General features: G+C 42.8%; 1 protein-coding gene across 2 annotated transcripts in view; it reads left to right on the top strand.

Annotated features, from left to right (window-relative positions):
- The window catches only part of CEP290 (centrosomal protein 290), a 1500249-nt gene that overhangs the window by 1069540 nt on the left and 413360 nt on the right, over positions 1-17349 (top strand). For both annotated transcript variants that reach the window (XM_078678872.1, XM_078678869.1), the window contains exons 39-40: positions 1260-1481; positions 16308-16433. In XM_078678872.1, the coding sequence (XP_078534998.1) occupies positions 1260-1481; positions 16308-16433 (348 nt within the window). The remainder of the gene's footprint in view (positions 1-1259; positions 1482-16307; positions 16434-17349) is intronic.

The following is a 17349-nucleotide window of genomic DNA, read 5'->3' on the forward strand; positions in this document are numbered from 1 at the left end:
TTTTAGGTATGGCCTAGAGCCTGCTTTTGCTGTTTCACCAAGCAAATTTAATCAAACAAGATCATAAATAGAAAATAAATACATATATGCACACATAGAGATGCTTTGGGTTAGTCCTCTTCAGTTATTGATCTGTACAAGTGTCTTTCACATTTATATTTCTCCTATAACAGCATATAGCAAGGGGCAATGTGTTAGCCTATTTCAGCCAGGGCTCTGTTGCACTAAGAGTGATGGCGTTTTTCCTGATCACGTGCACACATCCCTAAAACAAGTACACTTCAATTCCAGGGATGACGGATCAATACTTTACCGTCCATGTCCTTTTTTCTTTCCATTCTTTATCCTTTTTTTTTCTAAATAATGTGTGTGTGTTTACACTTTGTTGTCAGGTTACAGCAAATCAAACCTTTCCTTTAATATTAGTCATATGTTACTGTGGTGCCCATTAAAACTAAAAAGGGTTTATATTCCTGTTCAAACTACAAATACCTGCCTAGAAGGGACCATACTGTTCTATTAAAATTAAATGCAATGGTAATTTTTTTATTTAAAATTGTAACTGCATGCATGTGGCTGCCACAATAGGATAAAACCGGTCTTGCTTGTGTTCTAGCTTGGGAGTTTGGGCTGAACTGTTCCTACTGTAGCAGGACCAAGGCTGATTTGCTTATAGCTGGGCCTAATCAGGTGGCATGGTGGGCAAAAACATTTTGGACTGGAATGCAACCCCAAGTAATTACCCATGTCTGCGATTAATTCAAGCATTCCATCCATCTCTGTTTTGAGTGGTGGCAGGTTTCTTTTTTTGTGTGGCATATGGCTGCAATAAAAATAAACTTTAACACTGCACCAGCCTGCAAAAGCTAGTCCTGTCAGCTTTGCCAATGCTTGTCTTCAATTTAATTTGTCATAACCTTTGAACCATCTTTGTAGTTTTATTTATTTTGCTTAGGTTTTCTTATTAACACTTTAATCTTTTACTTAAATCTTGTGTTGATATTGTTTTGGTTGTTTTGTTATGCTAAGCATCTCCAATTTACTAATTTTAAGTTTGTATTATCTCTTAGACTCGACTGCTAACAGTGACAAAAGCTTGTTCATTTCTGTGTACTAGAATATGTGCCTTTGACCAGAAGAATAGATTCCTATAGTTACCACAAGACTCTACTTTTTATATTGTTGTTTGCCCCCGTTTATTTCTGTAACCTATCTGTGTGTGGCTGTGCAAATACATTGTGGTGTTTTTTATTTAACAGACAGATATAGAAAATTTAAATGAGCAGATTGCAAAGCTTAAGGAAAACCTTAAAGTGAGCAAAACCAAAGAGACCTCTTTGGCAGAGGAGGTCAGCAACCTAAAGGAAGAATCCCTGATAAAACAAAAAGCTCTCATCAAACTTCAAAAAGAAAAAGATAATGCCGATATGGAAAATGAAGAACTGAAAAAGAGGATTAAGAGATTAACAAATAGCATACAGGTATACTTCTAATTGTTTCTTCAGATACGTCACAAAGAATTCACAAGAGTTGAGTATGCATTGATCTTATTGTATTGCATGCTACTTTTTCGATGCCATGTAATGTTATAAAGACCTGCTTCTGGTACTAAAAACTTAAACGTCTTAAAATTACTAAAATAGTCCAAACTGGCTAATAAAACATTTGAATTGAAAGGAGAATGGGAAGAAAATATACTTTGAAAATAGGTTGTGGTAGTCTGTTTGCTATGTCTTGTTTGCTATCTCTTGTTTGCTATCTCTGCTACGAGCAGTAGCAGAAGAGGAAGCACAATGAACCAGAGACCACGGGCAGCAAGACAACTCAGAGAAACAAACATTTGCAATGCAACGGGTCTCGCATTTTAGAAAGTTTGAGCTATTGGCATTGGAAGAGACAATGCCTTTTGTTTTAGTGTTTTGAAATCTGCAAGCGATGAGTAAATGGAAGCAAGGCTGGCAGTAACTGCGCCTCTTTTACTGCCAGCCTTGCTTCTCGTAAGTAAGGACTATGAGTACAAAGTGCGTGTTTATGCACCACTTGCAGGTTTTCGAAACATATAAATAAAAGGCAGTGTCATTTACAATGTCAATAGGTCAAACTGTCCAAATGCGAGACCTGTTGTATTGCTTTGCCAGTCATGTGATAAGTGTCAGGGGATGTCATGAGTGTGCGTGTTGGTGATATGGTACCTGGTGTATATGATGGACAATAGAGTCATAGTTCTGCAACGGCAGAGCCATGGTATTCCTGTGTATGTGTGATGGGGAGCGAGAGGAGAAAGCCGGTGCTTGTGATAGGGTGAGAATTCTTTGTGTGCGTGTGTATGTGAGATGGGAAGAGAAAAGGAGAGGGGGTGTAATGGGAAGAGGTGAAAATGGTGTGTTTGTGTGTGTGACGGGAAGAGGAGGACTTGTGTGTGTGTGTGCGAGAAAGTAATGGAGTGTGTAGACACAATGGCAGAGATGTACAGTCGACACAGCATAACATTATGTGTAGTGAGAGGGAGGACCTGTGAGGAAAAAAGGAGAACAAACGTTTGATTGAGAAGTAGCCCGAATGTTTGAGGGTGCGTGGTGGGAGCACCTATGTGTGATGGAGAGTGGTAGAGCCGGGTGTGTTTGATGTCCTTTTCTGATTGAGATTAAGTCAGGACGGCGGTGTGCGTGTGCTTGTGTGTGCACTTCTTTGAGAGGAGGAGAGGCCGACTCTGTTTGCAAAGGCAGGTTGTGTTGGTAAACTTGTTTTGTTACTGAATTATTTGTGTTTTAAGTAATTCTGATTTGTTTCCTTTTTATGGGAAATGGGCTCCAAGAACTTAAAGGCTATGAAATACAGCCAGGCCCACCATTTCTGACATTCCAGTGGAATTAATCGAATTAAACCTGCTGTTAGCATTTCCCTCTTTTTGGCCTCGTAATGTGATTAGCAGAGTGTGGAGTCCTGTTGCTTTTGGGAAAGAGGTTTATAGAGGCAGAGAGCATCCTTAATGTAATGAGGATCTGCAGTGGGAGGGGGGCTGGAGGGGTGAAGGCTGCGAGCCCAGGAGGACCAGCATCCTTAATGTGACGAGGGCCCTAAATAAAGTGCGAGGCATGAGGGTGGAGGGGGGGCGCTTAAAGCCCTGAGAGGACCAACATCCCTAAGTACAGAGAACTTAGATTTAAAGGATGTGCTGTAGGAGCAGCGGATGAGGGACGAGAGGCGAGAATATAAGGATGGGTTGGAGGAAGCAGAGACTGAGGGCTTGAGAGGCCCAAATTGATTCATGTCACGAGGGCCGATGATATGGATAGTGAGGGTTGGTGGAAAAGGAGGCCTGAAAGAAGGTAGCATTCTTCAGGTGACGAGGGTTTAGGAGGCAGGGGGCACGTGGTTGGGTGGAGGTAAAAACAGAGATGAGAAGGTAAGGTAACAACATCCCTAATGTAGGGCAGATGACGTGGAAGAGGTGGAAGCAGAGGCAGGGAGCTTGATAGGGACAGAAAGTATCTTAATGTAATGAGAGCCGAGGAAGGCGGGTGGGGGGCACGATAGAGAGGCAGAAGCTGGCACCATGGGAGGGCAACATCTGCAAGGCAAGGAGAGCTGAGGAGGCTGCGTGGGCTGGACAAAGGTACAGAGGAGAGGTAAAGATTGACACCCTTTCATGAACAGCTTCCCTGAAGTAGCTAGAGACCTGTATAAGAGTGGGGGTGTTTGAGGGAGAGATGAAGTGATGGAGGGGATGTTGCAGTTCTGGATGAGAGCGCTATTTCCCTCTTCCAGGTTATTAGGATTGCAAGATATGTGCAGAGCAGAGTACAGCTGCAGGGTTGTGTGGGGGACATAAGAGCAGTGCTTAATGGGTATTAAAAAAATGAATCTTTGCACACAAGCTTTAGATTAAAACATCTGAAGCTAAAGCGCGGTGCCGCAATTGCTTGAAAAGTAAAGAAATCGAAAAGGTGCATTTTGTTTCTGTTTCTTTACTTTTGAAGCAGTTGAGACACCTGCGCATTAGCTTCGGATGTTTAAAGCTAAAGCATGTGTGCTGAAATTGAAACTAAACTAAACAAATAGATTAAAAAATGGCAACCGCACGCTTTTCTTTTCTAAATGTTTACTTTTGTTACAATGGAGGAACCCACACTTTAGCTTTGAACATCTTAAGCTAAAGCGTGGGTGCTGCAATTGCTTCAAAAGTAAAAAAATAGAAAAAAAATGAAGAAAAAAAATTCTATTACCTAGATATACAGATTACTTGAAGTCTCGGCGAGACAGCGCATGCGCTGCCTAGACGAGTCCTAAAAAAGGTAAGGAGCATTAGCAGCAGATGTGGTGTAATAAAAGGATGTACGTTGGAGGGCGCGGATTTCGGATTTTTATAATTTTATATTCCAATACCAGTCCCCGTGGATACTAGGGAAGGTGTTGGAATATAAATTTATAAAATTCCTTATCCCACAGCGCCCTCCAGCGCAAGTCTTGGTAACGACTTGCGTTGTAACGGCCGCGTGGTAAAGGTACCGCGTTGTGAAAACTTCGTGGTAAACGTTGTTTACCGTAATAAAAGAGCCACTCTTGTGATTTTGGCACCCTATGATGACCCTCACCACCACCATTTTAATTGATTTTAGTGTGTTCCTTAATGTAGGATGGTCCTGCATGTGCCTGCTTCTCTTCTGTCCTGTAATCTTGCTGTCTTTCAGTGGGAGCTGTTACGGAGTGGAACAGTCTTGCCTAGAGCAGAGCGTGTAGGATGTGCACTTGAAGGTGTGATTGTATTGTGCATTGGTGAGAATTATGAGTTCTGCCTATTGGCTTTGACATTGTTTAATGTCATTCTGTTTTCTGACTTTACCTTGTTTTATGGCAGTGCTTAGCTTTGACATGCTTTTCAATTCCATCTTGCTTTGGGCCTTTCTGTGTGCATGGCCTAACTAACTCCATTTTCATGACTGAAGCTATTTTCTGTGCTTGCACGTATCTGCAAAGTGGGGAGGGCGCTTCCTCCTGTTTTTCACACTTTACTGACTGGAGGAAACCGGTTCTTATCAGAGGAATGTACATGGTCCGTCTCGAAACCATGGCAAAGGCCTGATCAACAGATGCTGTGGTCTTGGAGCAGACTGGGTTGGGCTCTCATGAGATGAGGGGGCGAGGCTTGCTAGAAGCTTCGTTATGTTTGGATTTTTATTAAAAGGAGGAGCCTCCACTGGTCTGGTGGAAGTTTGGAAGTTTGGTGGATTCCGAGTGAGGGCAAACATGTCTATCTCGGATTGAACCCTGATTGCTGAGCTCTGATCCCCGGCTGTGTGAAGACTTCCCCCAGCCAGAAGTGGGCAGTGTATGTATCAGGTGATGTATTGAATTTTGTTGTTATTGCCATTGTGATGTGAGCCAGTGGCTGTGATCGTTTGAGGTGTTTTCTTTGTGGTGTGGGAGGTGCACGTCCAGAGTGATCCTCTACTGTGTATATATATATATATATATATATCGTCAACTCCCTTTTGACCAAGGAAAAAGGGAGTTGACGATACATGACAAAAGCGGGGCTCTGCTTAGGAGTACCGCACCGGTGGAAAGAGCGCCAGAGGGTTGCGAAACGGAGCCGATTTGGTGGATGTAAGGTGCAACCCTGGTGAACGCCAATTTCAAGATTTAACAGCGGATTTTAGGAAACGGCAGACAGGAGACTTCAAGCGCGACCCGGCGGACCGACATCGGAAGGTGGGGGTAAGCACGGAGGAGCGTTTTTTTGTTATCCTGCAACCGTTGCCAGATAAAGCTGCGTTATAAATCTACAATTATTGGCTACATTGCGCGATAGTAAGCGATTCAAAGGTATTGGATAAACGACCGCATTTGTGTTGAAGAGATAACTAAGCGGTGATTGGTCTAAATAATAACCTTATTGTAATCGACGAATGCGCACGGATGTTAAATATCTCCCAAAGGATACATGTCTCAAACTATTATAACAAGGGAGATTTGTACATAATTATAATCGTCTAAATTACCCAAAAGAAAGGGGATCTCCAATTCATCAGCACAATTGGTGAATACAATAATGGACAAACGAGATGCTGAGAGAACCGAATTATTAGACTCTCGGTTTTTTGAACAGAAGTCAACTACAACCACTAAAAACAAAAATAAAGATGACAATCAGAAAACAGATACAAAAAGCAAACTAAAGTTGTGGGAAAAACTAAGTAAGAAGGAAATCAACAAATGCTGGGAAGTAATAACTTTAAAAAAGTATGTGGAAGTAGAACGAGTCCCCAGAGGTTTAAGAATTTCCTTAATGCCAAGTCAGCAAGATGTGTCTGATGAATTATTACGTGAATGGGGGGAATATGTTCTAGAATCTTCATTAGGGTTGATCAAGATTCTAATAAAACATTTGGAGATTGCCTTGGATAAAATAAAGGAAGAATTGAGTGAATTGGAAAAAGAATTAGCAACCTTGGTATTAAACCTGAAACAAACTAAATTTAAGGAAGATTTGGAAAAACATGTAAGTAAACATGAGGAAGTGGTAAGAAACCGCAAACAATCAAAATTCCAACGTGACGAGGAAGACTACACACAAGGATGCATATTTACATATGCCAGGAAATATGATATCTTCAAAAAACTTGAAAACAAAGGGCCAATTTACCAAAGTGCATCAAGTGCAACGTCATTGACATCGACTGGAACAAGTGAGGAAGGAGCAGAATCCCTAAACCAAACCAGCAGGGATTTTTTAGGGGATATGAGACTTGTCCTTCAACAACGATCTTGGGAATTCAATCAAAATCAAACAACAAGAGGAAGAGGACGGGGACGCAGATGGGTCCCGAGATCAGGAATACCCTCAAAAAAACAACAAGGAGAGGACAAAGAAAAAGATGGCTCAGAAAAAGTAGGAACCGAGAAGAAAGCCATGCGTCAGAAGAAACAGAAATGAATTCAATGAAAGAAAAGGAGTCTCTAGTTGTTAACCTTTCCCATCGTGAAATGAGCACAAGCGAAATATCCCTCTTACAAAAAGGAATAAACTTCTGCCCAACGGAATGTATGGATATGGCACAAACTAGAATTGACATATATAAATATATAAGGAAAATAAAGTTGGCAAAAACCTTTGAAGAAAATACAGCAATGGCTAACTATGCAAAAAATAAAAAACAAACACGAGTGGAAAAAACCCCAGTGGGTTCAGAACTAACATCAGCGGACTTACCAACTCTAGTAACATTGACAAATCTAGATACAAACAACGACGAAGATAGTATCTCTTCCTCAGGAGTAATCTCCCAGAAAGGAGCAGGTTTAAGTGGGATGAAAGTACCATCGAAATACTATCCACAACTACCCCAAGGGAACAAAATTGACCTATTTCAGGAAGCGGTCATAAAGGATATCTATCAAATCAAAAGATTCAATTACAAAGACAATTTGACTAAAGATGAAAGGAACTCCCTAAAAAACCTAATGGATGATAAAACTATCACGCTAAAAACAGCAGACAAAGGTGGAAATATCGTAATCTTAAACACAACGGATTATGTAATTGAAGCACATCTCCAATTGGATAATAAGAAATACTATAACAAATTGCAAAATAACCCAACCAAATTATTCAAGGAAAAACTAGATCAGAAACTGAAAGTCTGGAATGAGAACAATCTGATTGATCTAGACGAAAAGAAATTTTTGAGTACGGAACATCCAGTGACAGCCACTATCTATTTTCTACCTAAACTACACAAGAACCCACTAAAACCACCAGGGAGACCAATAGTGTCATCCAAGGGATCTCTGTTGGAACCTGTAGCAAATTTCTTAGATTTCTTTCTTATGCCGTTTGTAACCAATTTAAGTTCATATCTGAAAGATACAACAGATTTATTGAAACATCTGGAGGATTTAACATGGCAGCCGAATTACTTTTTGATAACTATGGATGTTGTATCGTTGTATACAAACATAGACAACGATATAGGCCTGAATGCAACGGCGTTTTTTCTCAAAAAACGTGGTATCGAGTACAATAGACACAATCAGATGTTGATCGATATGGTGGAGATGTGTCTGACACAAAACATTTTTTTGTTTGGAGAGGAAATTTACCAACAAATACGGGGTTGTGCTATGGGTTTCTCTTTCAGTCCTGCTTACGCCTGCCTCACAATGGGGTGGTGGGAACAACAAGTAGCGTGGCACCCGGAAAATGACCACTATGTGGAGAAAATTGCTAAATGGATAAGGTACATTGATGACCTGTTAATCATATGGGAAGGAACAACTGAAGAATTTGAAAAATATTTCCAGATATTGAACTCCTCCACATCCAATATCAAATTCACGTACAACATAAGCAGTGATAAAGCTATCTTTTTAGATACAGAAATCTATATCCGGAACAACCGAGTTGAGACAACATTACACAGAAAAGAGACTGCGACCAACTCTACGTTGAATTTTGATAGTTTTCACAAACCGTCAATAAAGGAAAACATTCCATACGGAGAATTTCTTAGACTGAGGAGGATCTGTTCGGAGGAAGAACAATGGGAAAAAACAAGTAAGGAAATGGCCCATAGATTCAAACAGAGAGGGTACAACAAAAAAATCATAATGAAGGGCTGGCAAAGAGCAAACCTAAAGACAAGAAAAGATGCCTTATCATCCAAAAAAGAAAGAGTGAATGATACAAATTCCGGGAGAGAAATCAGATTAATTCTCAACTACAACAGAGAATCCAAACAAATCATGAACATTGTAAGAAAAAACTGGAAACTATTACATCTGGACCAAACAACTGCAAAAATAATGGGTAAACACCCATTGGTCACATTCAGGAGAGCAAAAAACCTAAAGGATAGACTGATCCAAAGCCATCATAAGGATCACACAAAAAAGAAAAAAGGAATTCAATGGTTAAACACCAAAGGCTTTATTAAATGCCAAAACTGCAAGGTTTGTCAGATTGCGATCAACACAAAAGAAGTAATGTTACCAAACAAAAAGATGTGGCAAATTAAACAACTGATAGACTGCAAGAGCACACACGTTGTGTATGTAATTAAATGTCCGTGTGCACTTAAATACATTGGGAGCACTAAAAAAGAATTCAAACAACGAATCTTGGAACATATAAGAGCAACTGTAAACAAAGATCGTGGAAATGCAGTTGCGAAACATATGGAATCAGTACACAACAGTGATTGGAAATTGCTTAAAACTTATGCACTTGAATGCATATTGCCACATGAAAGGGGTGGTGATCAAGAAAAACAATTAAGGTGCAGAGAATCCAGACAAATCTTAAATTTCCGAACAATGACCCCTTGGGGACTAAATCAGAGTGAGGAATTATATGTACATCTATAAAAATTAATTTGGCGTAGTTGACACTCTGTCCAAAAATGGGGAGCCTAAAGAGAGACTAAAACTGGTTGTATATAAATTTGTAGTGAAAGAGTGTTACAGCAATGTGTAATATTATGGTTTGAGAGAATGGCAAAAAACTCCACAGCAAAGAAGGAGAATATAGACTATCATTGGGAGTATGCCCACTGGAGGGCTTTTAATGTAAATCAAATGGTTGTTAATCATGAGAACATACATGTATAATGTTGCCCACTAGAGGGCTTGTTTTTGCTTTGTTTTTCTCATTGTTTTGGTTGAAATCATTCTCATCTCCTAATGTAATGCAAATACAATGAATTCTCGCATTTGCATGTGTTGAAATGGTGATATATGTAATCTCTCGCCAGTTATACATATACGATCGACAAATCACCTTAAAACTACAAATCCCAACTCACTTCCTGTGCTTTAACAGGAAGTGGAATTACAAACCATGTCGGTTTCCTCGCAATATAGGGGGAGTCAAACACTTGGCAGATTGACCGTGAACAAGCAACTGTTGTTGTGAAACGCGTTGGTGTTGTGCTGGTGATTTTTGGAGCTTTGACGAATAAAAAGAAACTGGGAAATAACTATCTCCGGGAGTGCGGACTCATTTCCTTGGTCAAAAGGGAGTTGACGATACATGACAAAAGCGGGGCTCTGCTTAGGAGTACCGCACCGGTAGAAAGAGCGCCAGAGGGTTGCGAAACGGAGCCGATTTGGTGGATATATATATATCTGTCTGATCTCTTGCAGGACGTCCAGTGTATCTTATATCAGTTATTGCTTGTTTATTAATCAGTGTAATTATTGATTCATGCCATTTAGATTGTAAGTCTGCTCAGTTATTGATTCATGCCTTTAGATTATGTTTGCTACATATATTTGAATCTTAAGCATTTGGTATCTGACATGGCCTTTGTTTAGTATTATGCAATAAACCCCAAGCCTTATTCTAAAGTGATAGTCTTTGCATTTTGTTAAATAAAACCCCTTTACAGAAGGTGCTGTTTGTTTTGTGTTGAAGTCTTGCTGTGCCAGGGGTGGTAAGACATGCTCAAAAGTGTATATTATTCAAAGGTGCAGTGGTATATTTGCCTCCGAGGCGGGAGTGCAGTGATTGGGTGTGGCTTATTGGTGAGAAGCCACATTCAAAACACGTGGTTATGAAGCCTGTTGTAACCGAGTACTCAAGTTTTTAGAATTCATAGGAGTGAGAACTAATCTGCATATTGGATAACATCACATGAAGTGATGTCACATAAACTGTGGCTTCAATTATAACATAGGAAGTGATTTGGCAAATAATAAAGAATAATATAAATATAAAATTAATGCAACTACAGCAAAGACCCACTAAAGTATTCCCTTGGATTTTGAAAGTAGTGTGGTAGTTCTGTGATGTTTTCAAAGCAGCTTTCCACATTACTGAAGCAGACTACATGAGAGCTTCCATTGTGGTGGAATTGCCTCCCCGAAATTTTTTCAGCTACCACGAGCTGCTCTGCACACTGCAGAGCACTGAAAGGAGTTGCATTTAGGCTGCAAGTACAATCCCTTTTTACTAGGTGTGACATTTAGCTTGTTGTGAGAGCTAAACATGACCTACAAATGTGTGACTCTTATTCACAGTGTGTGAGACTGATGGTGCTTTAATAAAGATACTTGGGTGAGGCTGTAGGCGTGGACAGGAGTAAAATAAATTACATCAGTGGGAGAGGGGAGTAGGGAAAGAATGATAAGAGTTCTCATAGGGGAGAAAAAGAGAGGAGAAGTGGGTGTAAAACGGAGGGTAAAGAAAAATACCCAGAAGCAAGATAAGTTAGGCTTAATGGTGAGAGAAAGAACACATGGGATTCACGTGGGGCCATGGTGAATATTCCTCTGTATAAGGCAACACTGAATCCCTATGATACTTAAAAAAAAAAAGAACAGCATAATAGTTTGATTCACCCACCTCTGGGGAGGTATTGCTTGGGTATCTATTCTAAGGTTAGGAATCTGCAGTTATAAGACTTTAACAGAAGAGCAAGTTACTTACTGTAACCTTTTTTCCTGTAGACTCTAACCACAGATTCCTCATCGACCCTTCCATCCATGCTGCTCTGCGAACTTAAGATCCCATTGGACTCTGTACACTGGTGAAACATTGATGTGAGCAAATCAATCAATCAAGCCATTTGTGAAGCACGCTACTCACCCGTGAGGGTCTCAAGGCGCTGGGGAGGGGGGTTGCTGCTACTGCTCGAACAGCCAGGTCTTGAGTAGCCTCCTGAAGGTTAGTAGGCCCTCGGTCTGCCGCAGGTGGGTGGGGAGGGTGTTCCAGGACTTGGCGGCAATGTAGGAGAATGATCTGTTGCTGGTGGTCGCTCTCCGGATGCGGGGAACGGTGTCGAGGGCGAGGTCGGCTGAGCAGAGCTGGCGGTTCGAGGTGTAAAACGTGATTTGTTTGTTGAGGTATGCTGGTCCTGTGTTGTGGAGTGTTTTGTGTGCGTGGGTGAGGAGCTTGAAGGTGATCCTCTTGTTGACGGGAAACCAGTGCAGGTCTCTCAGGTGGGGAGTGATGTGGCTGTGGCGAGGGATGTTGAGGATCAGGCATGCAGATACGTTCTGTATGCGTTGCAGTCGTAAGCAGTTTGGCCGAGGCTCCCGAGTAAAGGGTGTTTCGGTAGTCCAGTCTGCTGCTGACGAGGGCCTGGGTGACCGTTCTTCTAGTGTCGGTGGGGATCCACCTGTAGATCTTTCGGAGCATGCAGAGGGTGTTGAAACAGAAGGATGAGATGGCGTTGACTTGCTTGGTCATGGAGAGTGTAGAATCGAGGATGAATCCCAGGTTGCGTGCATGGTCGGTGGGAGTCGGTGCTGCTCCCAGGGCGGTCGGCCATCAGGAGTCGTCCCAGGTAGATGGTGTGGAGCCGAGGATGAGGACCTCCGTCTTCTCCGAGTTCAGCTTCAGACGGCTGTTCATCATCGATTCAGCGACGGCTTTCATTCTTTCGTGGAGGTTGGTTTTGGTGGTGAGAGGGTCCTTGGTGAGGGAGAGGATCAGTTGTGTGTCGTCGACGTAGGAGATCATGTTGAGGTCGTGCAGTCTGGCGACGTGGGCGAGCGGGCCATGTAGATGTTGAACAGCTTTGGGCTGAGGGAGGATCCTTGGGGTATGCCGCAGATGATCTTGGTGGCTTTGGATCGGAAGGGAGGGAGGCGGACGCTCTGTGTTCTGCCGGAGAGGAAGGAGGGTGTCCAGTCCAGTGCTTTGCCTCGGATTCCTGTGTCGTGGAGGCGAGTGCGTAGGGTGCGGTGGCAGACTGTGTCGAAAGCGGCTGATAGGTCCAGGAGGAGGAGGGCCGTGGTATCGCCGTTGTCCAGCAGGGCCTGATGTCATTGGTGGCGGCGATGAGGGACGTCTCGGTGCTGTAGTTGCAGCGGAATCCGGACTTGGACGGGTCCAGGATGTTGTTCTCCTCGAGGTAGCAGGTCAGTTGTTTGTTGACAGTTTTCTCGATGACCTTCGCCGGGAACGGGAGCAGGGAGATGGGCCGGAAGTTCTTGAGGTCCCTTGGGTCTGCCTTGGGTTTCTTGAGCAGGCCGTTGATCTCGGCGTGCTTCCAGCTCTGTGGGAAGGTCGCGGTCTCGATTGAGATGTTGATGGCCTTGCGAAGGTGGGGTGCGATGGTGGCGCTGGCTTTATTGAAGATGTGGTGAGGGCACGGATCTGACGGGGGCCGAAGTGGATGGTGCTCATGATTTTGATGGTGTCATCGTCGTTGATGTTGGTCCAGGTGTGTGGGGTGTAATATAGTGTGTTTGTGCGACCTCGCCATGTAATACACTTACCATCCCCTTTAGCACCCTTAGGTTTTGTTTGTCAAACCTACAGCTCAACCCTGGGTATCTGTGGCTCTGAGCAGTGAATCTTACGCAAAGGAGCAATTGTAAAGCATTTAAACAGCTGATAGAAAATTATATTGACAATGCGCCAAAGAAATCCAACACAAATTTTAAAAATAAACTATATTTTTATGTATTTTAGACACTACAACTAAAAACATCAAATGGATGTTTCTGGGGATATAGAATTTACAAGGTGTAGTAAATCAAAGGATACCACCCAACTGTGAACAAGCATTTGCAAATTCAACTAATTTGATACTTTGAAACTTTTTCAGCTAAAGGTTGGGCTAGCTGTAATGAGGTCACTTGGAATCTCTTTAGGTGACCACTTCCAGTGGGAGGCTAGTCAGGTGGACGAGCAAGGTCCTCAGAAACAGTTACCTCAGCAGGTAAAGCAGTCTTATTTCAGTTCCAGCAAAGTGTGGCATCTGGGAATCCCATGGTGTACCATCTTGCCCGCTTCCAATATGGCAGAAGCCCTCTCCCTGCATGGGGAGCTCCCTAGCCCAACCCAGTGGTGTGGCTACCAAATGGGCCTTAATACCTGCGAAAAACGGTTTGGCAGCTGGTTGCCCTCTCCTGTGCCTAGTACTATTCTCACTGCTTGAACAATGGAGCAGCCCCTCTTCCAAGTGCTACCCTTTTGTTCTTCAAATGCGTCTTCTCCTTTAAATCTCATCTTTTGTGCCAGTACCCGCGTGGCTTCCTGCAGGAGGGACGTTACACCTCCTTCCAGACCACACCTCTATTGTATTCTTTCATGGGAGTTGTTAGCACTTCTCCCTAGGAGGGCAGAAGGCTGTCTTAGTATCAGGAGCCCATGTACAACAGGTATGGGCACACAGAACTAAAGGTAAGTAGCAACTTTGCTAAAGTTGTGTACTGCAACTTGTTGCATTCATTTTGACCTGGAAATTAAGTCAGGCTTAATGTAACAATTTGTGTGATACCTTGGATGGCACACTTTGGTCGCTCAGTTCCAGAGTTTGCACAGCTGAGGGATCAGCATGTAACTCCGTACTCAGGAATTAGACGGCAAAGCCTTTCCATAATAAGAACAACAGTTTCACATTTTTACTTTCTGAACATATAACATTACATGTTCTGCCCATGAGATATGTTGCACCCTGCCTTAGTACTCAATAGGCCTTCCATGGGGTGACTTAAACATTTACCCAGGGAAGTGTGGCTTTGCCATTAGTGTGAACAGCAAAGTTGGGTCAGCAGTTCAGACTGCACTTCCAGCCTTCAATAGGGGGATGGGGGTCTCGTTTGACCCATGACACACCCAGGGTAGCACAACTAGTATAGGAAAGTAGGATCTTTCTGGCATAGATACCCTCACTTTTTGCCTGGCATCGGTGTGCTCTGACTGTAGTTCACCGGGATCCTGCTAACCAGATCCCCAGTGGCAGTGCTTTCTCCTCTAAATTTCCATTATATCACTGCACTTTTAACCTATGTCAGCCCCTAATGTAGGCCCTTCAGTCCAAGAGCAGGGTGCGTGATAGTGTGTGAGTACCCCTGCATGAGCAGAGGTACCCCTACAAACCCCAAACACCATTCTCTGGGCTTTTGAAGTGCTCAACAGCTATTATAAGGCATATAGTGGACACTGGCAAGTCGAGATACCCAAATACATAATGGCTGCCCCGCACCTGGTCATGTTTGGTATAACACATGAAGGAATCATGCTACTACACCGATTCCAGTGTTAGTTTCATGATACCATGTAATGGGGGGCTCCGTAGAGGACCCCCATTCCTAGCTGTGTAGCCTTCCAGGGTATAACTTCAGCCCATGCTGCTGCCAACCCTAAACCGTGATCCTCCCCCCTGCTGATAAGCTTAACTCAAGCAGGGGAAGCTGAACAAAGGATTTTCCACCTCTTCTTTTGAATTAGCCCGAGTCCAAAAGATTCACTGGTCCAGAAAAGCTTCCCCAGCGATCCTGAGCAAAAGTCCCTCCTGGGTTGACCCCGGCTGGACTCCATGTTAACACCTGCGGCCTCTGCACGAGGTGACCATCCCACTCCCCCCCCCAACCGAACTGGTAAGCTAATTTCCAATGCCAAAGGTCACCCATGCACCCGGACGCCCTGGGCCTCTGGGAGATCCATTGGTGTCCAGACGCGCAGGCACATCCCAACTTACCTTTGCAGCTGTAGGTTTCTTTTGTCTAGCCTCCTGGCCTGAGCCTGTAGCCTTTTTCCGATGCCATGATACCCCTTTTGTTATCATTGGATACCTGACACTTTGTTGGCACTCTGCACCCGGCCTCCCCTTTGCCACTGATGGTTACTTTCGGAAACGATGTCACTACGTAGTCGCTCGATGCCCTCTACAGATGCTCAGGGGTACTCCTGGAAAATGTTCTGGATCCTGTCTGGCACCTGAGGAGGATTAAAAGATAAGGAATCTGCAGCTAGATCCTGTCAAACAAATAAGGCATTACCAAAGTTAAGTAACTTATCCAACAAGGTGAGGAATCTGCAGTTAAAAGTATCCATTAGAAGAGCAAGTTACTTACCTTCGGTAATGCTTTCTGGTGGCTACGCTATCCAACCTCAGAAGCCTCACAGATCCACCCTTCTCCCTGTGTCTTTGGAACTGACTCCTTTGATCCATACTAAAAAGATTCCAATTAGAGATATGCACACTGGCTCACTCTGATTACTGAGGACTATGCGTCCAACGACTCAGACAGATATCGGAAAGAGACCAACATCAGTGTGTGGAGGTGGTGGTTATATTGTGACCCTATTTGATTTCCAGGCAAGGACAGACCCTTTGCTGAGAAAAACTCTGGATGCAGTCTGGCGCCTTGGGTATTTATAAGGTGATGAATCTGTGATTAGGTAGAACATCCAGGAGAAAGAGTGGCCTCAATGGTAAGTAACTTGTTTGTCCATGGACAATGTTAAATGGGTAACATTTTAAACTTCTTGTGTTTGCTCTGTTTGGATCACAAATACAGTACTGCTTGTGTTGTAGTTGATTTATATAAAAATATGCATTCTTTTTTAGGGCAAGGTTGATGCAGACAACAAGCAGAATCTTGTGGATGAACTTCAGAAAAAAATTAAAAGGTTAGAAACAGAAATGGAAAAGAAATCAGAAGATGCAGAAAGAAAATCTGCAAGAGATGACAAGGTATGTGTTTTATTATTTTTTTAATATTGGCCAAAATATTGCCTAATTATTATAGGAAAGTCCCCCTTTTGGCATGGTTACCCACCACGTTTTGTCTGACTCTTCTATGGAATATGTCTAGATGTAGCAGGCTGGTGGGGACCAGTCAGGCACACACCAGCGAGTTGGTAGGATTTCAGGGGACTGAGAGACTGGGTTACCAACCCGTGCTGCTTACTTGTAAGTAGTACCACTTTGATTGCCCCCTTTCTCTTTTGGATTACATTGGCACCAGATACTGAGTTTGACCTCTGCACACGGCCGCCTCAGTGCTGCTGGTGGTGCAGTTTTGTCCTTTACCTGAACTCTACCTGGTACTGATTCTCCATGCAGACACTCAATATCGAAAATCGTTTACTTACCTGAATATTGCTGATTGTGGTACCTCCGATAGGATAACATTGTATTGTTGTAAAATGCACTGTGCCACTTTTTATATTGAAAAGCAATGATATTGTGAAATGTATTTACTTGCAGCAAAGTATCTTTGATTCTATAAAATAAATATACTAAAAGTAATAATTTTACCAACTATTGGTCTTGGATTTAGTCATTGAGAGTGTGTTATCATTTTCTGCCTCTGTACAACAAATACTTAGCACTGCCCTCTGATAGCCTAACTGCTCGCCCACAATGCCGCAAAAGAGAGTATTAGTGGTATCTACTTTCTGTAAAGCCTCTGTTGATTCACTGGACTCAGTGCCCACTTGACCTCATGTTGGTTTAGTATATACAGAGCCAGATCCCTACAAATATTTTTCAAATTTGTCACATGCAGTAGTGTTGCACGAGGCAAAACAAGAGAACAGTAGGTTTTGTTTTTTTACTTTTTCTGTAAATATTGTCTGCAGTTTGTGGTAATATCTATGCATGCACA

Source organism: Lissotriton helveticus, chromosome 1_1 (genome assembly GCF_964261635.1).
Source record: "Lissotriton helveticus chromosome 1_1, aLisHel1.1, whole genome shotgun sequence".
Lineage (NCBI taxonomy): Eukaryota > Metazoa > Chordata > Amphibia > Caudata > Salamandridae > Lissotriton > Lissotriton helveticus.